The following is a 21663-nucleotide window of genomic DNA, read 5'->3' as shown; positions in this document are numbered from 1 at the left end:
CTCCCTGGGGCTGGACATTCCCATGTCTGCTGCCTGCAGATTGAGTGAGGGATGGGAGAAATGTTCAGAAATGCTCAGCTGTTCCTTGTGCCTTCAGAATGCAGCACCCTGGAACATCTGGGAATGCCTGTTCTGAAATAGCCCGTTTTGCTGCCATCTTAAACAGAGGCATGCAAGAATTTAGGAAAGAATTTCAAAGAAATGGCTTGCTTATCCTATCTATCCCTTAAACGAAATTGGATAAAAATTGCCACTTTAGAGAAGAAAACAGGAGTGATTCACATGTATTTCTAGAAATCAGGAGGTTCCCTGCCCATTTTACATACTGTCACCACTGTACTAATGACTAAATGGCAATTTTCTGGTGCGTGTCATGCTTAGGAAGCTTTTACAGCTGGTTAGTTGTTGGCTGGTAAATGTTCCTTGCCTTCCCTTAACAGTTTATTCCTAAATCCCCCCATTTTCCAAAGCATATTTTTCATTTCCATCTACCTTTCCATTTAGATGAGTTCTTGCCTCCAAAAGCTGAGGGTAATAGGCTTAAAGTACAATAATTTTTTCAATAGGTACCTGGAGTTTTTACAGGTATCTGAATATACAAGTTAAAAATGGTGTCATCTCTCAGAAACTTTTGGGTCCAGACCTGAAAATTTCTGGGTATTTAAAATAAATCTGAGGTTTCTTGCTTGCCTTTGATGTCAGCATTGGAATTTTCACAGGGGGGCTTTTCTCTGCGGATATGGGAGGCTGTAATTTTGGAAAGAATCAGACTGCAGCAGGGAAAAGATAGCAGATATTGTAGGACTGGAACAACGGGTGATATTGGGAATTAGAAATAATAAATAAATGAAATTGGGGCTGTTCAACCTGCAGTGAAGCTGGAGAGGGGCTCCATCAGGAACTAGAGTGACAGACCAAGGGGGAATGGCTTCAAACTGAAGGAAAATAGGTTTGGATTGGGTATTAGGAAGGAATTCTTGGCTCTGAGGGTGGGGAGGCCCTGGCACAGGGTGTCCAGAGAAGCTGTGGCTGGACGGGGCTTGGAGCAGCCTGGCTTAGTGGAGGGTGTCTCTGCCCATGGCAGGGGTGGGATGGGATGATCAAGGTCCCTTCCCACCCAAACCATTCCATAATATGAAAGAACAAAGCTGAGAAGAGTCAAAGCAGTGGAATTCTGTCCATTAATTCAGTTATTTTGGGGTTGTTTAAAGGAAGTTGTGTTCTTGTGTTTAATGGCAGCTTAATGTAGTTTTGATAAATGGCATGTGTTGGAAAATGCCAGAGCAGAGCCTGATCCTGAGACCTGGATGAAGAGACTGGACAGCTGTTGGGGAAGGAAAGCATCTGGAGCTGTTCTCGGACTGATTCTAGGGAGTAAATTGAGAGTGAAATCTCCTTCGGGGATTGCAGGTAGTGGGAATTGCGAGAAGTTTGAGGGGTGATACTGCCCCAAACCCATGTGAACATGGTCCCTTGTACTTCCCTACAGCATTTCATGGAATTGTGGATCTGATCCATATGGTAGATCTGTTCCTTTGTGCCACACAAGTAGAGGAGACAAATAGTCAACTTTGGCATTGTTTAGTGCTTTGAATTTTCATTTCTAATTTCATTTTCTCTTGTTCTTTTAAGCTGGAGAGTCACAGGCTGTAATTATGCAAGACAATACTTTTGATTAAAGTAAATTTTCTTTCTTGGGTGCACAGAAATGCTAAGCTAAAAGGTTAATGTTTCATTTGCTTTCTGACTTGTTCTTTTATCTCTCCCTGGAAAAAAGAAGGAGAGGACTTGCTGTGCTGCACGACTTCCCTGCCTGGAGTGGATGCATTTCATCAGTGGAGGGTGCGGGTGCTATTTTTAACCATCACTCAGAGGGGCAGCCCTGCTAAAATTACATCATTAATATCCCCAGCTGAAAGGAAATGGCAGAAAACACAACAGGGCCTTTGGAGTTTCTCCCTGTTGTGTTTTCCACTCCTGGGGGTGAATTATTCCAAGTGTATCATTCCAGCAGAGTTGTTTGCAATCACACCCTTGTGAACAGGTCCGAGGAAAAGCGTAATAAGTGCATTTGTCTGCAAAAACAGCAGGTATGAAATAGGTCTCAGTGGCTTGGAGAGCTCCAAGTTTGTATTCCCTCCTGTTCCTGTTATTAAATAGTTCAGGGATTTGCTGAATATCCGGCTATTGCAAAAGAAAGTGGGGACCTAGAGCTTTAAACAGTAATTTTTGCTAGAAGTGGGGGTTTGTTTCATTCTGTAGGCCCTGCTAAAGGATCTACTGGCAAGTGTGGAGTTTCAGAGCTTCAGGGCTTTGAGTTTTTTAGTGGATGGGGTCTGGTGTTTTTTCCATTCTTTTTAGCTCAGTTTTTGGGCATTCTCATTGCCCTGGCAAATAAAATCTACTTTGGTCTTTTCCCTTCTGTATTTGCCTCATAGATGTGTTATAGCTGTCCAGTAGTTGTGTAGTGTCTCCAAATCAGTTTAACTGCTGAATTTGAACTTTTCTTCTCTTTGAATCACTGGTCAAATCTTGTCTGGCATCCAAAAAGAAGGAACAATGAGTTGTACAAAAGTAGAAAAGGGAACAAGAATATTGAAGCCTGAGAACAGAGACACAAAAATTGCCACAAAAGGGGAACCTCACAGAAGTGGCTGTGCAGGGATATTTGTTTCTCACTGAACTGAGCACTTGAATGCATTTGTGGCTCTTGGCAAGACTGTCTGTACTCAAGGATTTTTCTATTCCACATGAGTCCCTTAGTCTGGTGTTTTTACATAGCATGCTAAGAGAATTTTTTTTGTTGTTAACAAATAAAATAGAAAATAAAAATTGAAACTGCTATAACATGACTTTGTCCTTGCTGCTGCTTGTTATTGCAGCCTTAGTCATGAGTTTCCAGTGCTGAGCCCAGTCTCAAAAATGCAGCAAACAGCACGTGCTTATTTACAGGAGCATTAAACCCTGCTGGCCTGCAGCAGCCCTTCCAAACCAGGCAAGCTGCTCGGTTCATCTGCCTTGGGGACTGAAATGCTGCATTTTCTCTGGAGCTGGAATCTCTTAACTCCTTTGGGTAGGGATAGGAATCCTTGGAGCCATCTGATCCTGGAGCTGTGGTGTTTTAGCACCAGATGCCCTTCAAGCCAGGGCACGTTGGCTGAGCAGCTGCGGCCTCGTCCCCTCCCTCTGGGCTCCAGCCATGCCGATATATGGTTACAAACTGCACCCTCGGGCTGGGAAACAAACCCCTCTGTGTTGGGAGAAATGTATATTTATATATGTAGCACTCAGCTCCTGCCTTGGGGTCTCTAAAAGTTGAAATTGTGCTGGGCAAATCCTCATCGGATGCACTTGGGATTGGGTTTATGCAGTGAGGGCTGGGGTGTTTTAATAGAGCAGCAGTGGATTATGATTAGCTAAGTGGTCTTAAATCAGCTTTATTCATTCATTAAGTGAATAAAATCGTGGGTGATGAAGGAAAACTAATGGGTAGTAACAGCCTTAGCTCAGTTGCCATTTTCCTCACCTCCAGCAAAGGTGGTCTGTAGTTCGTTCAAGCTGCACCCAAAGGTGCTTTGGTGCATTATTTCACTGTGTGTTGCTGTGAGACTCAATTTGTCCATTGGTATTTAGGACACTGCTCGGAACTTCAAACACCAGCTCAGATCCCCAGCTGTGGTGACCACCTGAATGTGTCACTTTTTCCCTGTTCTGGTTTCCTTTCTGAGGTTTGAATCCTCTCTCTGAGCTCAGGGTAAGCAGCTGCTCTGTGCAGACCTCAAACTTCAAAGGCTTTGGCTGAACTGGGTTTGTTCCTTTGGTGATCTTTGGGATTTAGGGAAGTCTGGGGTTTCTGGGCTTTGCTGCACTTTAGCAAAAAAAGTAAAGTTTTCCACGGAAAACTGACTTTGCATGTGTAATTTTGTAGGTGAATACAACATTCAGATCAGAATTAATCATGAGGCTCACCTTGGGTTTGAGGGGGCTCAGGGAATTTTATGTGCCAGAGAAAATCCTTTCTGGGGAAAAGCAGGAGATTTCTCTGTGATGAGCAAAGCTTCTCTTAAGAATGAGAAACAAAGCCAACATTTTGTTTAAAAGTGCTCTAAGAATAGTAAATAAAATAAGCACTCCATCAGATAAGACCAGACTAAATATACAATTGCGTCTTGCTTACCCAGAAAGTAAAATTATTTATATCTGAAGTTGAACATTTCTCTTGATTTCAGAGATGTTTTTGTTAGATAAATTCAACACAGGCAGCCTGCTTATTTAAATTGCCTGCACAAGGCTGGATGTTAATGGTTACTGAAGCTGCCCTTCACCCCAGAGTTTGGGGTTTTGGTCACTGTTGCAGGAATTCTCCTCCATGTTTCTGAGCTGACTGGGAGAAGGAAAATGAGTCACTGGGCTGCATCCCTGAGCAAACAAAGACCAGAGCTGCATTGAAAACTTACACGTGCCCTTCTCACTTGTATGCAAATAGTTCATTAGCTGCAGTTCCAGGTGGAATTAGGCAGTAAATACAGTGTGCAAATTAAATTCCTGGAATCTTTTAAAAATGCAGCCCCCAGGGCACAAAATCTGAGCACGTGTTAGATTCTCACTGTGACTGATATGTCTGAATTCGTTGTAGGATACCTTTCAACCTTCAGTGTTGCACATATTTACCTAAAATCATGCTTGGAAATGCCATGGTGTTAAACCCCATCCTCCAGGATTCCTTTTCCCCTGTGTTCTGCCTGATATCCTGAAGAGCTGCAGCTATGCTTAGCTAGAGCTGTTTGAGTTAAGGAATATGTTGCTGGGCTGTCTGTCCCTCATCTCAGACTCTTGCAGCCTTTCCTGGCTCTATACCATAACTTTTTCCACCCAGAGCACTATTCCATATCTCAGCAGCAGATCCTGCTGGATGTTCCCAGGCCCAGCACCTGCTCAGTGCCATGTGTTGGTGCTTGGATTTAGGAGCTGTTTCACAAATACGGCCAATCCAGCAGCCCTTTCTGGGTAATTTATTCTGCAAAAACTTTTTCTGGCCTCAGAAAAGAAGAAAAAAAACGGGTAACTTGTCAGGCAGTTGTGTGCTCAGTGGCCATGGCAGGAGGGAGCAGGGAGGCAAAGTGCTCCTGGCCTCAAGGATTTGGGAAGAAAACCCTTCAAAACAGTGTTTGAAGCCATGTCTCGATTTTTTTCAAAGCAGCTGAGTGGCTCTTCAGGGTTTTACATTTTCCTGTCCAGATGGGAGTTTTCTCCAGCCTCCAGCACAGGCACTTTGGGGTTTAGTGAAGCTTTTGAATCCAGGGAAATTGCACAACCCATCTTTAGACTGATTGACTTTTGTGGCTGGCTGAAGTGCTGACAGGATCATTCAGGAAAATGCATGAATTCAGTTAAAAGCTGAGATATACAGGCTTTTTTTTTTTTAAATATCTGTGTGTTTTGGAGAAACAGAAGAAGGTCACTTAGTTGGCAGCTAAAATCAGCCAAAGTGAGGAAATAGCAGGGGCATGAAAATTCCTCATTTGTTTGGGGTGAGTGCTACAACCCCAGCGTGTTATTGCTTCTTCTGGGCTGCCAAAACTCAGCTCAAGGCCTTAGTTTTTAAAAAAAGCTGTATAATTATTTCCTGTGGAATACTGCACTTCATAGGTTCCAGTCTTGCTCTTCAATTAAAGCAGGATTGATTTGTCACCTGAACTCATGGTGGAGGTATGTGTTGGTTTGAATCTTAAATATTCTGTATGTTGGAAGAACCCTTATTTTTCGCACAGGAAAATTCCAGTTCTGAGAGCTTTTCCTCTGCTGACAGAAATTTTTCATTCTGTCCGTGAAACTTTAATTTCCAGGGTTTTCCTGTGGGGGAGCAGCCAGCCAGAAGACTTTCTTGCTAACTAGTAAAACTGCTCTGTTTGCTTACTAGTTTTTTCCCAGCTGCACCTTCCTTTTCCATGGAAAAGCTGTCGTCTGCTCATCCACTTTTAGTTTTAAGGGATACCAGCAGAAAACTGGACATGGATCCTGTTATGACGCTGAGCAGGGTCCAAATGAGCCCAACTCGAATTGGATCTTCCTTTTTCTGTAGCACTTCAATAATTTTAAATTTAAACTTTGATTTTTTCAATCTCAACATTCAATTTAAGTATTCCTTAGCAAGCAGAAGCTTTATATTTGCAGAGAGTATTTGGCGTCACTTCAGTGTCTGAGGCCTCTTCACATGGTGTTTTGTCCATCCATAACCACTGCTGGATGTGCAAACAGGTTAATATCTTTATAAATTATCCTCCTTGAGAGGTCAGAGATGTCACTTCTCACTAATATAATAACAAAAGGTCATTTTCACGTGACAAGTCAATGCAACAAACCGCAGAGAGAGTTGTTGCATCTACTCCTACATTTGCCTTTTCTAGAAGTAGCAAAATCAGATTATTTTCAAAAAGAAACCTTTGTTTCTTTGCCTGTTTTCCCTCCCTTTTAAGGGAATATTTGAAACACTTCTGGATGCTGTTGAGTGGGAGCATTTTCTCCTCTGGTATCTCTATAGACAAGCTCATGGCTCGTCAATGAAGTTAATTATGCCTTTTAATTGTTTGCTGCAGTTACATGGAAGAATGTATTTGATGTTCTTTGCCTCCTCAGCAGCAGTTTCTGTACCTACAGCCCTCCTACAGCAAGGAGCACCTCCTGTTCCTCCTGCAGTTGGACTCTGGCCCATCAGGTGATGCAGATTAGATATGTCCGGGGAGGAATGGTTTGTGCAGGAGTTAATGTGTCATGGAACAAGCCAAGGTGTGTTCTTGCTGGCTGTGGAATAGAGCAGAGTTCAAGCTGAATGGTTTCAGTGTCATCTCCAGATTTGAGGGGGTCAGAGCCTGCTGGAGGCAAGGTTGGAAGTTTGAAGTCAGGTTTTGGGATGCTCTTCCAGGGAAATCTTCCTCTGAAATCATCCCAGGCACAGATGAGCAGTGCCAGCTCTTTCTTGGCTTTAGTGACAGAGCTATTAGAAGATATTGTCATTCTATGATTTGTTGAAAGGAGTTTTAGTAAATAAACATGAGACTGACCTGATTTGAGCTCCTGGGTCATAGTTCCCATCCCTGCAGGTGTCCAGGGAATGACTGGATGTGGCACTCAGTGCTCTGGGGATCGGTCACAGGTTGCACTCGATGACCTTGGAGCTCTTTTCCAACCAAAGTGATCCTGGGATAGCACCAACAGCAACTTCTTGGCATCCTGAAAGGTGTTGATTGTATTTAGATCTCAGTCCTCATCCTACAGACTCAAAACCTAATATTTGATTCTGCAGGATTTCCTCAGGCCTTCAATATTCCAGTTATAGGATAATTTAAATTTTGAGAAGTAGGAGACAGGGAAATCAAATTTAGTGATGAGAAAACACAGCCCTTGTGTGTTTGTGCAGAAGAGGATCAATGTGTGTGCTGGGAACAAGAGGGTATCCTGATTTTTTGCATTCCCCATCATAGCCTGGATAAAAAGCTTTAGAAAGAGTAGAAAAGTGAAAGCAGGAAGTTTTCTGCAAAACAGCCAAAAAAACCTCTCTTAAGCTGATACTTATAAGCAGTAAAAAAACCCAAACAAAAGCCCCACAAACCCCTTTAATTTCTGGTGTTTTGTTGCCGTGAATATGCTTTGCCTGTAGCAAATAAACTCTTCTTTCTGTTTCCCTTCCCTCCTGCCTGTATCTATGGGAATATAAATCCTGGTGGGTTTGTGGAGACCCTCTGTGGGATTTTTTCCCTAGATCTTGGCCTCTAATGGGCAGCAGGAGTTGGGTAATGCTGCTTTGGAAGCATTTCTTCAGCACGCTGAGGGGAGATGCCATGTGAAAGTGGTGGTGCTGCATTTCTTCCCACTTCTGTGTAAACAGGGATGTGGAAAGGGTTTTATGAGTTCCCTTTTGTTCCACTTTTTCAGCACAAACTCAGTTGCTGTCGTGGTGTTTGATGCCTCTTTCCATGAAGGTACAACTTCATGAATGAGAATTTAATAAATCTTTTAATCCAGAGGCATCATTTATGATTATGGCCTCCTATAGAAAGGATTTTACTTAGGATTTTTTTCCCAGCTTAAAAATAACTTGCAGCCTTTCTGCTGTTTTTGGTCAAGTACCACGAACCAAGATGTTCAACCCAGTTTCAGGAGACTCAGATTTTGCCACCTGGAGAGTGGCATTTCCATGCTACATCCCACACAAACTGAGCCTGCATCCAGGGATTTAATCAAAGGAAAACTTCTAGCCTAGGTATGGAGTGGTGAAATACTGGATTTTATGGAAAAGGGCTGGGCCACAATCAACACTCCTGTTTTATTTTGAATTACTTTACTTTTTCAGGAGGAGCACAGAATTCTTAGTGGGGATTGAGGCACTGATCTGTCTAACCCTTTTATTAGGATGGATCCAGAAGTTGAAAAGAGGGAAATATAAAAAGATCAATATCCAATGGGGTATTGAGGTGGCTTCCCAAAATGTCTCTTCTGCCCTTGCCTATGTCCAGTGCAGGTTTTACCCTGACCTTGACCAGCCAGGAATGGCAAATCCTGAAGGGTTGGAATTGGCCTTTTGCTTTGTGTAGCTGCTGACATTTTGGGAAGAGGAGGAGCTCCAAGCTTCTGCTTTTTTGGAGGTGGAGGCAAGAAATCCAAAGGATTTAACATGTGGTCATGAGCAGAGGGAGGGAATTGTGTCCTGTCACAGAAGCCCTGAACTGAGCAGATGAGAAATGCTCCCAATATCGGCCAAAAGTGTGAAAATCCTTGTCTGGAATAGGAGAACAGACCTGAATAAAATGTCTTCAAGCTCCCTGGACCTGTTTTCCCTGGATGTTGTGGAAGGGGGTGGGAGGCAGTGTTTGAAAAGGAGACAGATGACGTAGCTCCTGTCCTGGCTGTGATTCCTGGCTGTGCCTCAGTGCTGGAGTATTCCACACACAGCCTTCCATGCTGGATACAATGAAATGCACTTAAAAACTGCATGGAAAATGCTTCTCTTGTGTTTAAAGAAAGCAGCAAATAATAATAATAATTTAAAAAACCTTTAAGGAATGATGCCAGAAGATTCTGGGAGCACCAAGGGTGCCACAGCCTCGCTGGAGCTTCTCTTAGAGCCCTGAGCTTCTCCAACCCCCTTTGTTTTCCTCTCCCCCTTTCCTGGGGGATCTCGTCCAGCTGTTCCACTTACCTGCTGGAATTTCTCAGATATTTATGGATAAATCTCCACAGCAAAAAGCCTTGTGTGCCCCTTTGCCAGTGCAAGTATACTCTGGGAATCTCCTGAATTAGAAACTTTACCTTTTTGTATCCCCTGGGTTGGGAAGTTGGAGTTTTGCTGAATTCAGCATCCTGAAAAGACATCAGTACCATGTGTCCTTAATTCTGTACAAAGGTTTTTCTGCTCCTGGACTCACTTATTGGGATATTGAGTAGAGTCAGCTCTTTAAGCTTTTGAGAGTAAAGGCAGTAAATAAAAATCCCTTTTTTTTTTCTCCCTTGTGCTTGGTGGCTGGCACCTTTTCTTCTGGAGTTCTTTATCACTGATTGAATAAAGTTAAGCTTCAGGGTAGGTTTAGGAAGGTTATTTTAATGAAACCAACCAGAAGTTAAACAACACAAAGAACAGGTGAGAGGCCACAGAACAAAAACATACAACTTGAGAAATTAAACAAGATTTCTTTAGGCAGGTGATACTTTTTGTGGTGTTAGCTAGCTGGGAGAAAATTCCTGGAACTGTGTGTATAATAAATACCAGGAATCATCCAGTTGGTTGTCCCTAAAGTCCTGCAGGACACTGAACTGTATTTCATGCTCTAGATCAGACCTAATCTTACAAGATCAGTGCAAAAATCTTTACCTAAAGGTCCATTTTTCTAATTGCAATCATTTTCCATGGATAAATTCACTGCAGTGGATTTTATTCACTGGGCATGTTCAGCCCAGAAGTTGAGCAGGAAAAGGTTGTGTCACTGTCAGCACCACAAAATCCAGGGGTGATTTAAGGTTTGTTATTAACACACAGAGTAAAACAGGAATAGCTTGATTTTATGTCTCTGGGTAATCCAATTCTGCTTGAATTGCTGGAGATGAAAAATGAATGACTGGAAGAGATGGGATTTGAATCCTTTAGAATAGCAAATGATAAGAACAGTTGCAGGAAAGTGATGCTGGGTTTGCTATAAACAACAAATGTTGCGTAACACCAGCTGTGTTTTTCAAAACCAGATGTTGCAGCAGTTGACACCAGGATTTCTGCAAGTTATTTGCTCATCCTTCAGCTGCTTCACCACATCTCCCCTCTCAATACCCATTTTATACATTCTTTCTCATTATAATCCTGTAGTACTTAACAATTCCAGTCAATGTTCAGTGCATTTTGACTGTGATCACAATTCAGGGGGCTCTGAATTCTCTTAAATAAATGTACTGAGGTGGTTTGTTTTTTTGTTTTTTTTAATTAACCTTCTGCATGTTCAAATCTTCATGTTCAAACCTTCATGCCACTAAATATTGTCTGGATGGCTCAGCAACGTCTGGGGAGCAGATTTATCCCTGTGGTGCTCAGCATGTGGCACAAAATCATTTCAGAAGCGTGAGAGGAACCCACTGAAATCTTTTGAAAGGAACAAACCTCTACAAAAAGCAGAATGTGCAGGAGAAAGTAGTAAGTAATGAATTGCCATTATCCATAAGCTCAGGGATTGATGGAACTGTAATTGGGAATTACGTGGAGGAGGAACAGTTGTGGGGACCAGAAAAGGAACGTTCATTCTCTCCGTGTAAAGACAGGCACAAACATCTGTAGATCTGAATTTGGAGGCTCTCAAAATTTTCACTGCATATAGGACTCAAAGAAGAGATTTTTAAGCAGCCAAGATCCAGGTGGCAGCATTTTTAAGTGAACAGAACCTGCTGTGCTCCCCTGAGACCCCACCTGCAGAGCTGCATCCAGCTCTCGGATTCCCAATGTAAGAAGGAGCTGCTGGAATGAGTCCAGAGCAGGCCATGGAGATGCTCTGAGGGCTGGAGCCAGGCTGGGAGAGCTGGGGTTGTTCACCTGGAAAGGAGAAGGATCCAGGGAGAGCTCAGAGCCCCTGTCAGTGTCTAGAGGGGCTCCAGGAGAGCTGGAGAGGGACTGGGGACAAGGGATGGAGGGACAGGACACAGGGAATGGCTTTAAACTGAAAGTGGGGAGATTTAGATGGGAAATTGGGGAAGGAATCGTTCCTGTGAGGGTGGGCAGGCCCTGGCACAGGGTGCCCAGAGCAGCTGTGGCTGCCCCTGGATCCCTGGCAGTGCCCAAGGCTGGGTTGGACAGGGCTTGGAGCAGCCTGGGATGGTGGAAGGTGTCAACGTTGGAATTGGATGGGCTTTAAGGTCTTTCCAACCCAAACCGTTGCAGGATTCTGTGATTCTCTGAGGACACAATAAAACATTTAAAAGGCCCCAACAAAACCTTCAGGCCGTGACTGTTGGGAAACAGAGGGAACTCAAGCTCCAGATGGGCAAGAGGGTGGCTTTGGGTGGAGCCTCCCTGGGGACAGGGACAAGGAAGGTGGCACCTGTTGCAATGGTGCTGCTGTAACTTCGGCCCTGCAGTGTTTTGGTGGGCACTTAGGAGGAAGTTCCATGTGATAAACACTGGTTTGAGTCTTACTGATTATAGAGAGTATAAATAGTTCTGAAAACAGGTGAATAGCTTGTAAATGGTGATTCTCTGGAAATAAAGCAACAGAATTCTGGGCTCTGCTTGGTAGGACTGCTCAGTGAAAACACACTATGCACAGCACATGTCCCTTCAGGGACCTGTCACTCACAGGTAAAATTTTAGTGACTTTGGGTTGGGATAATTCTGCTTTTGTAGTTTTAAGCCAATGTAAATTGGCTTTTTATAAGAAAAAATCCTTGTGTGTATCCCCATGAGTGCAGTCAAAATGCAGGAGACATTTATAAGAGAATATAAAGTCGATGAAATAATCTTTAGAAAGTTTTTCATGGTGAGTTCCTGGTCTGGGCGTCTTGGGAAGTGGGAGTCTCCAAGAATTCAGCACATCAAATACCTGACGTGTAAGATGGTGTCTTTAGAGGCTGAGGGATAGAGGCAGTGACCTGTCCTGGCATTCCATCCTTTCCACACTCAGATCCTGTTTTTACTTACACCTTGTTCCAACGGAGGCTGAAATTTCTGTGAAACTGCAGGAAGGGAGGAGTCAGGATGTCAACAGAGCCATAAAACCACACTGAACTTGTAAAACCAGGCCCTGAAAACATGGAGACTTTTTCTTTGTCCCAGTTTCCCTGGGAGGGATGGTGTTTATTCCTTGATGTTGTTAAGATAATTCCATGTGTGTGTAGTGTGTTATTACAGCGATGAGTGGGGTGATAAGGCCAGGAGGAAATAAAGAGCTTTGCTTGGAGTGGATTATTTGGGTTGAAACTGCTTGGAATGAAGCTTTCCCAAGGCTGGAAGTGAAAATAGCACGGAGTGGTGGTACCAACATTCCTATCCGAGGGAAGAAGGCAGAGCTGGGCACCTGGAACACCTCCACAGGTCATGGGATGCTCTCAGAACAAGGCCTGGCACTTCCCAAAAGTCATCACTTCTGCCTGTATTTAGGAATATCCTCCTCATTCTTCTTCTCTCTTTGTTTTTCCGTAGTGAGTGTTGAAAAAGTGGAATTAAAGGGACTGGCACACAAGAAGAATGAAAGAAATGTTGAGTATTCCTTTGAGGTAAGTTTGGGTTTCCTTTGCTATGAAAGAAGGGAGGATAATTCTTAAGGAGGAGTTAAGGAAATTCTCAAACTTTATCGTTGGATCCCAAAAATTGGTCTAGCAGGGCTCCTTTGGGATAGATGGTAGTTTTTAATTAGTGATTTGAAAGTCATAAATGGCTGTGGATGATGCAGAGGTTGGTAGGTGGGGACTGGCAAAAAAAAAAAAGTTATTTCAATGCAGGAAGTCTTGGCAAAGTGTTTATTTAGGGGGAAGTATGATGCCACACTTACAGGATGGTTACCCATATCCATGTCCATTCTTCTGCTGGAATGCAGAAGCCAGAGAGAATTTAAATCTTAATCTGGACAAAGAACAACGTGGGGCTCTGAGGGCACAGCTGCTGGAAAGAGGCAGGGAGGGAGCCTGTGGGATGTGGTTCCAAAAGGTTGGAGAGTACAGAAAAGCTTTGGAAATTCTTCAGGGCTTGAGGAAAACTCTGTGGAGCGAGAGTTGGGGGACTTGACTGGAAGGGGACTTTCACAATGGTCTAAAAGCGTTTCCAAAGGGAATAAAAAGACTTCCCAGCAAAGGGGATGCTAATCCAGCAGGAAAGGCAGCACAGGAAGTGTTGTCTGTGAACTGAAGCCAGCCTGACTCTGAGTGGAAGTGAGAGCAGTGCCTGTGGAATGAGTGTGGTTCACCACACACCACCAGGAGAAGTGGCTTCCCCCCGGATTGACGCAGCCTCTGGAGCTTGGGTTGCTGCTCCCAATTCCGGTGGAGGGATGAGTTCATCCCATGAAACCCTGGGTGAATGGCAGGGATGGATCTGGGTGCTGCTGAGGGGCTGACAAACTGCTTTTCCTCCAGTTGGAATGAAGTATTCCAAAATCCAGGATGCACAGCCCAGAAAACGTCTCTGGTTTGTTTAATGAGGTCCCGGAGCCAAATGCGGGGTGTGAAAAGGAGAACCCAAAAGGAACCGGGCAGGAGAATCCCAATTATCCACAACTTTCACCAAGTTATTCCTTAAAACTCCCAGCCAGGGCAGAGCATCAGCTCAGCATCTGTTGGGATGTTGGCAGCATTAACCTCTGCAGGCTTGGATTCATGGAGAATGTCCTGAATCTCCTGAATCCCCGATTGTTCCAAATGTCATCGATCACACACAGGATTTTTTCCAAGGGCTTTTCAAACTCCATATGAAGCCTGCAGTTGTCTCCACTCCAATTAAGATCTCGTGAAACTTCTTTTCCTATTACAAATTTTTCTATAAATAACAGAAATTACTGTACCCAGTGTTTCCCTTGACAGCTTGAACTGAAGGGAGAGCTGAGACTTCAGCTGAGCTGATAAATTGCTGTTTGCTGGGTTAAATACCCAATTATGGAATGTTTTTATTCTGTTTAGGAGCTCGGGAATAGCGGGTCAATGGATGAAGCAGTTTAGTGTTCGCAGTGCTATTGTTCCCCCATTTACAGTTCACATTATTGTTTTATAAGTCTTGAAAATCCAAGTTAAAACAGAAGTCGTGACAATTGTTGGGTTATTACAGAGCTAGAAAAAAAAGAGAGAGTTTCCTGTATTTTCTGAAATTCCACGTGAATTTAAAAAAAAAAAAATTATTTACAACAAATTAAAAAAAAAAGCAACCCACAAACTTGGTGAAACTGCTCAAGTCTTTCTGTCTTGTCTTTTTTTTCCCCCCCTTTTTTTTGTGTAACAGCTTTGCCGAGAGGAAATTCCTCCCTTATGTAATATATTTTGAAATCCTCTCCTCTCCCCACTCTTTTTTTGGCAGCTTTTGGATGGCTGGAAAAACTTTGTGTATGTTTTGAGTTGTCATTGAAACTAATGTCATGTGAGAGGCTGCTCTGTGATCCCGAAACATCCACCCAGCTCCTTCCCCTATGGATCCAGATGCCTCCCAGACGCCTCCAATGGATATTTTGAATCCATAGGGATTCATCCCTGGCCTGACTCACGCTGATGTTCCTCATGCCAAAAAATCCTGACTTTTGGCTCAGTTAAACTTCACCTCCCAAGCAATAAGTGCTTCAATATCCAAGGATGTCGTGACTCGTTTGTGTGGGAATAAATACTGAATATTCCCCTTTTTTTAGGGCATGGACAAGATGGAGTCTGGAGCAGGAGCTGCAGGTTTCCTTGGGAAGGTTTTGCTTGGTTTTTTGCTGCCATTCCCAATTTCACGTGGCATATGGAGTTGATTAATTAGCAACAGGCAGCCTTGTGTGGGGGGAGCCGTTCCTGTTGGAAAGCAGATCCTACTAAGCAGCTGTTTTCTTTAACAATAATGAGAAAAAAAAATTCCATTGCTCCATGGTTGGTTGCTTTACTCTGGATGTCTGCAGTGTGGAAGGGCTGTGTAAACTCTGAGAGGCTTTTCCAAGCATCCAGAGTAGTGTGAAATGTAAAAACAGCGAGAATTGGGCAGCAATTTTGTCCTTGTGCACAAAAAAAAGTGTTTCCTTGTTGATGTCACCCATCACAACATCTGTGGGGGACAGTGGATGCCAATTATTGAATTTTTAGGAACCAAATTAAAATAATTACTAAACCAAATCCTTCTTGCTCTTCCCCAAGGTCCTGTGGTCTGATTCTTCGGTGACGTTGGTAACCAAATCTTCTGCTGAAGTGACTGAATTTATTTCAAAGGTAAAGATGAAAAGAAAAACACTTTGAAAATGAAAAAATGTTTTGTCCCTCTCTCTAATTTTGTTCAATGATACTTTTCAAAATGTGCCAAGATAATTCAGATTGAATTTCATTAAATGTTTGATTTGTAACTGGCAGTGGCTTGAATCTTGTAGAAATAACAAGGCTTCTTTTCACTTTTTATTTGTAATATCCTCCCTCTTTAGCTATCTCAGCTGTATCCAGAAGAAAACTTGGAGAAATTCATTCCTTGCTTAGCTGGTCCAGATTCATTTTACCTGGAACGGAACCACATGGACCTGGAATCAGACCTGAGGTATGCCGGGATTTTGTGGGGCTTTTATCTTCACGCTTGGCTTCTTTCACCAAGAAAAAAACAGGAACTAGAAATATCTCCATATTCTAAATTACTTTAAAGAAATTAGAGCCTGATCCTCAGCTTTTTTCCTTGATGTTCCATTAATTCCAGTGCATAACAATTTTTCAGGAATTCTTTCTTCAGAAATACAGATGGTAATAATATTCTGTATTAAGCTTCCTGAAGAACTGATATTTCCTCATTCCTTGTGAAGAACAAATAGAGGATCACTGGCTCTGCAAAAGTTTGTTTTGGACTCAAAAATAACCAGAATTGCTTAAAACAATCGCTCAAAACTCAGGAAAAAAATAGAAGCCTGAACAGTCACCCATCTGTATTGAGGAATGGGTTGTGGGGATTTTTTTTCCCCTTTCCCCTTTCATGGAGTTTTTATTTTTGGAGTTGTTTTAGGTTGTTGTGGTGTTTAATTTAATTAAAAATGTTAGGTATGTATTTAGATATCATTAGATATTTATAATTTTTGGAAGCCTTTAACAGCTAAGAAATTTTTGAAGCCTTAGCTTGTACCTCCTTAAATTATCACAAATATCTGGCCATTATTTAATATAAACCAGTATTTTAAATATCATAATCTGTGGTAGATCACATCAGGTTTCTCTTTCTAAATATGATTTTCGTAGGAAAATTAGAGGGACTTAAATTCTTTTCAGCTGCTACTGTCTGTATCTATGCAAACTGAGATTATTGTAATGTTAATATTATTCTGATCTTAATATGATATTATTATACTATTAAACGACACTTTAAAATATTAATTAACTTCATTAGAGCTTCTGCTTTACACTCATTTTCCCTAAGCCACGGTGGATATTGGTTTTCCATAGGCAGCAGCCAGCAGGTGCATGCCTGGATTATTTTTCATGGCAAACATCATTCCCGTTCCCTTGCTGTGCTCCAAGGAGCAGAGGCTGCAAGGAGAATTCGGGAAGCTGCAGGGAATGTGTGTGGCTGCTGTTGAGGAACCACAGCCTCTCCAAATCTGGGTTAATGGAGCAGCACCCTGCACTGCCAGGGCTCAGCTGCAGCTCTGGAGCAGGGGAAGGAGCTGCTCTGAGGTGCTGCTCAGCTGTGAAATGCAGCGCTGAACTGTGGGGTTTCCAGCTGGGAAGCACCTCTGGGCACGTGGAGGTGCAAAGTTGTGGGAGATTGGTGTTTTTTCATGGAATCCCAGAGTGGTTTGGGTGGGAAGGGATCTCAAAGCTCATCCCATTCCACCCCTGCCGTGGGCAGGGACACCTTCCACTGTCCCAGGCTGCTCCAAGCCCTGTCCAACCTGGCCTTGGGCACTGCCAGGGATCCAGGGGCAGCCTCAGCTCATTTGGAAAGCACCTGTGCCAGGGCCTGCCCACCCTCACAGGGAAGGATTTGTCCCCAATATTCTGTCTAAATCCACCCTCTTCCAGCTCAAAGCTGTCCCTCCTTGTCCCGTCACTCCATCCCTTGTCCAGAGTCCCTCTCCAGCCTTTCCACAGGCCCCTTTAGGTGCTGAAATGCTGCTACAAGGGCTCTTTTCTCTTAAAAGAGGCACAGGGAAAACGTGACATAAGTTTTTCCCTAAACTGCCAGACTCTGCATCTGCTGTTTATCTCCAAGAGGAGGAAATTCAATAACAGATCCATCTCTATTTTATATTCCTCAGGTTCCTGCATTTGAAAGGCAATTTTCAAGTTTACATTTGAACATTTTCTGCCTTAGGAGTGTTCAGGGTTCCTAAGCGAGGGGCATCTTTGCTGAAACACTCAACGGAGTGAGAACAACCCAGAAGTAACAGGGTTTGGTATTAAGGATAAGAATATCCATAAATTCCCAGAGTTCAGAATTGCATGGTGTGTTTCAGCTTTTAAATTTCCAATCTAACTTCCACCTGTGCTGTCCAGAGTGCAATCCTGATGGATTTGGGAGGCTCTAACAGAGCAGGGGCTTTGTTTGCTGCAGGTACCTGGCCCCGTTCCCTTCCCACGTGGTGAAAAACGACCACGTCAGGAAGTTCTTCAGCACTTCATCTCCCTCACAGCAACTTCAGAGCTCAAGTGAGTTGAAATAAAGTTTAAAAAGTATTTTTTTGTGCTGGTGTGCATTTCCTAAACTGATGCCATTTGTAACTCTGTTCCTTGTTTCCAGATCCTGGCAACCCCTCCCTGTATAAAGTAGGAACTACGCTGGGAACATCTGGAAGGTGAAATATTTATCTTGCATACAACTCATTCTCTTTAAGAGACAGTTTTCATTTTCTCCAAGGAGCCAGTATTGTGGCTTCTTTTGCCACTTCTGTGTGAAAAGGTGAAAAATTTCCATAGGATTATATTTGGGCTTCTTCACTTCTTTTTAACAATGCAACGGCCGTTCTCTCAAAAGCTTTTTTAAATCACAGAGAGGCAGCAGAATATTTAATATCTGTGATTAATGAAGGAGATAATTGAAGGAAAATTCTGTTTAAGGTGAAGATCAGCTTCACCCTTCGCCAGAACTGCCCTGTTTTACTGAGCTGTGGAACAGGGCAGGTACAAATCTGTACCTTGGCTCCAACGGGGCGGTTTTTTCCCAGAATCCCAATTTCTGTGGCCGCAGCAGCTGAACTCTGGGTGACACAGCTTTTATCCAATGTGCTAAACCAAACCTGCTCCTGTTTTTCAGACCTATATGTGGGGTGGCTGGAATTCAGTCCTCTCAGAACCACGTCCAGCACTCGGCTGCTGCTCCCGTTGCTCTGCCCCACTGCTCCCACTCCGGAGGCGCCGGCTCCTCGCTGGGCTATCGCTCCCAGATGGACACTTCCTCTCCATCCATGCTGATGTCTTCCAGCCCTCAGACCCCTCAGACACAGGAGCAAAATGGGATCCTGGACTGGCTCAGGAAGCTGCGCTTGCACAAGTATTACCCTGTCTTCAAACAGCTCACCATGGAAAAGGTAGGGCAGGAAATGGGGGAAAGCAGCCAGCTTTTAAATTATCCCCATGTTCTCCAGGCTGGGAACATCTGTGCTGAGGATCCCACAAGTTTCTGGCACTTCACTTTCTGATTTCTGGTTTTCACTTTCTGAGAGCAGTAATAAATTGATGAAAACCTTCTTGCTGTTTTCTCTCTGTGTTGTATCCAGGGCTGTTCAACAGCTGCTGCCTCTCCCAGGCTTCCTCATGGAATGCTTGGAGATCCAGCTTGGATGCTGCCTTAGGAGCTCGCCTTGGCTCCCCTGAACATGCCTTTGTGTGCAGTAGATACCTAAATATGTTCATTTCTCTTTATTTCTACTTCTTGGTTGATTTTTCTCCCAAAATATTTGGTTATCCTCGTTTTAAAAAATAGATTTCCAGAGATTTCTGGCATGAATGTGAACATGAGTGAGTGAGCTCTGTTTCCTGCAGAAATTCCTGTGGAAGAATCATCTCTTTGCATTGTAAGAGTCCCAAATAACACCTGTGTGTGCTGGATTTTATCTGAACAACGTTTTAGAGCATTTTCCCAGCTCCACTGGGGAATTCCTTGTCCTCTGTCTTTTGGCCTGGAACGCCCTCCAGTGGAGGGACGGCTTGGGCTGAGCTTTGTGCTGGTTATAGAATATTTTATGGCTTTAATTTTAATCTCTTACCAGAGTCTTCTGATTTAATTTTCTTCATTATATGAAGGGAAATATACTGGGTTTTTTTTTCTTTAATAATGTAGTAAAACTCTCTATTCCAGTATATTTTTAAAAAGCAATTGTTATTATGCATACTTCACTGGCTTTCATTTTAATTACATTTTAATATAAATGTCTGTATCTATCTCTATATTTTATTATTAAATTTACTATGGGTGTATATTTTCCACTGCGCTTCTGTGGTAAATGACACACTGGGAAAACTGGAGTGGTTTTCTAAGATCCTTAAATTCACTGATAGCACCAAGTTCTATTTTAATTTAATTCTATTTTAATATGTTCACAAGTTATTTCATCTTTATTGGGACTGGTTAATATAAGCACACTCCTAATTAAATTAAATCTACAGGTCTTCTTTTTTTCATGCCAGTCCCCCACGCTTTCCTTTTACATTGATTCTATAATTGAAAACTGGAGTAAAGGGTTTGTTTGAATTTAAAAATGGTTTTAAAGTTGCCTTTTGGAATTGCTCTTCACTGAAAACGGGAATAAGAATATTTCAGGTTATAAAACTAAGCACATGTTTTTGCTTTCCAAGTTTCTGAGTCTTACTGAGGAAGATTTGAATAAGTTTGAGTCCCTCACCATGGGAGCAAAGAAGAAGCTCAAGACCCAACTAGAGCTGGAGAAGTAAGTGAGGGCTGGGGGAACTTTCTTTAAGGTCAAAAAATGCAAGTTTTACAGTAGTTTTTGCTTCCCAGACCACAAACCCACCAGGATTCCCACCTGGAGATATGGATGATGCTTATCTCCCTTACTAAACAATATTGAGTACTTTCTGGTTTACTGCTGCTTGTTCAGGGTTGTGATAAGGATACCAAATTTTAAAATAATACACAAAATATACACATTATTTTTGGGTTTTTTAAACTTGTGTCACGGTTATTGCAAAGATTTTGGGCTCCCACCCAGCTGACATTGATGGGAGCTGTAAGATTTGCAAGCCCAGGGGATGCACACCCAAAGTCAGGGTGTCCAGCAGGACTTTTTTCTCCTAGGAAGTGACAATTTTTTGGCTCCAATCCATGTGGATGAAGCACAGCTACTTTGGGAGCTGCCTCAGTGTCCCACAGTGACCCCAGGCAGCTGTGACAGCCCTTTGGGGACACTGATGCAACAGCTTGTCCTGGTTTGTGCATCTCCACTTACTGGGAAGTGTTTATTCTGCAGCTACTGCTGTTCCTTAAAAAGCAATTAGAAATCCAAATCTGTGCCCATTTATCAGAGCTCCTTGGCAGCATTTTCCAGCAGTCTTAGTTTTTCCAGAGTGTGTTTGGAAAAGGAAAACTTGGAACTGTATTTGTTTTCTCTTTGGGTTTGGTGTGCAGGGCTGGGTTTGGGATGCGCTGCCATAATACGGGACAGAATTTTAGAGTTTAGTCAGGGTTTGGTGATGTTTTACCCTGGACAGATAAGAGCATTAGTGTTGTAATCACATGGCAAATAGTCCAACCCTAACTGCTGGCAGTTATGGTCAGCACTGGTGTGATTTCCAAGTGCTTCCATTTGAAATGAGCACAGCATCAGTGGATTGTTTAATGGGCTTTGTCTGCTTCGGGTTCAATCAGAAATGGATTTGTGGTTGTGTCTTAGCCAGTTTCTGTCTCTTCATACTCCTCTCCATCACCCCTAGGGAGAAATCAGAGAAACGGTGCCTAAACCCCTCCACACCTTCCTCAGTGACCAGCAGTGGGGTGGCCAGGGTTCCCCCCACTTCCCACGTGGGGCCTATCCAGAGCATCCGGGGCAACCACGCCGCAGGTAAGGGGAGCAGGGACACAGCTTTGACCCTTGTGCTCAGCTCTGCTTACACAAGGGTCAGCTCATTCCTGTGCTGCTTCTTCCCCAAGCTTTATCTTCCAAAAGCTATTGGCTTAATAGGGAGCAAGAAAAAAGTCTGATTTCAGTGATTATTGGGGGCAATAAAAAGTAGTTTCTTCCTCATGGCTCTGGTGGGAACAGGCAGCTGCTGTGGTCGCACTGTTCCACCTCTGATGTATCTCTGTAAATCCTGAGCATCGCTGTATGTGTGTTCTGAGCTGCTGCCAGTGTCACCCCCGTGTTCCCACCCCTGTCCCTGCAGAGCTGCGAGTGGACGTGGATCAGCCAGCCCACCCCCTGCCCCGGGAGGGCAGCTCCTCCGAGTACTCCAGCTCCAGTTCCAGCCCCATGGGGATCCAGACGCGGGAGGAGCGCTCGGACAGCGCCGAGGAGAATGAGAGACGTAAGCAGAGCCACACCGCCG

General features: G+C 43.4%; 1 protein-coding gene across 1 annotated transcript in view; it reads left to right on the top strand.

Moving 5' to 3' along the window:
- Nucleotides 1–21663, top strand: part of ZCCHC14 (zinc finger CCHC-type containing 14) — a 49597-nt gene that overhangs the window by 20988 nt on the left and 6946 nt on the right. The window contains exons 3-11 of the mRNA XM_017741322.1: nucleotides 12668–12741; nucleotides 15331–15402; nucleotides 15609–15718; nucleotides 17717–17811; nucleotides 17903–17957; nucleotides 18416–18689; nucleotides 19957–20048; nucleotides 21052–21179; nucleotides 21502–21663. Of these exons, the coding sequence (XP_017596811.1) occupies nucleotides 12668–12741; nucleotides 15331–15402; nucleotides 15609–15718; nucleotides 17717–17811; nucleotides 17903–17957; nucleotides 18416–18689; nucleotides 19957–20048; nucleotides 21052–21179; nucleotides 21502–21663 (1062 nt within the window). The remainder of the gene's footprint in view (nucleotides 1–12667; nucleotides 12742–15330; nucleotides 15403–15608; nucleotides 15719–17716; nucleotides 17812–17902; nucleotides 17958–18415; nucleotides 18690–19956; nucleotides 20049–21051; nucleotides 21180–21501) is intronic.

This window comes from Corvus brachyrhynchos, unplaced genomic scaffold (assembly GCF_000691975.1).
Source record: "Corvus brachyrhynchos isolate BGI_N302 unplaced genomic scaffold, ASM69197v1 scaffold365, whole genome shotgun sequence".
Classification (NCBI taxonomy): Eukaryota; Metazoa; Chordata; class Aves; order Passeriformes; family Corvidae; genus Corvus; species Corvus brachyrhynchos.
This window is presented reverse-complemented; position numbering and strand designations above follow the sequence as displayed.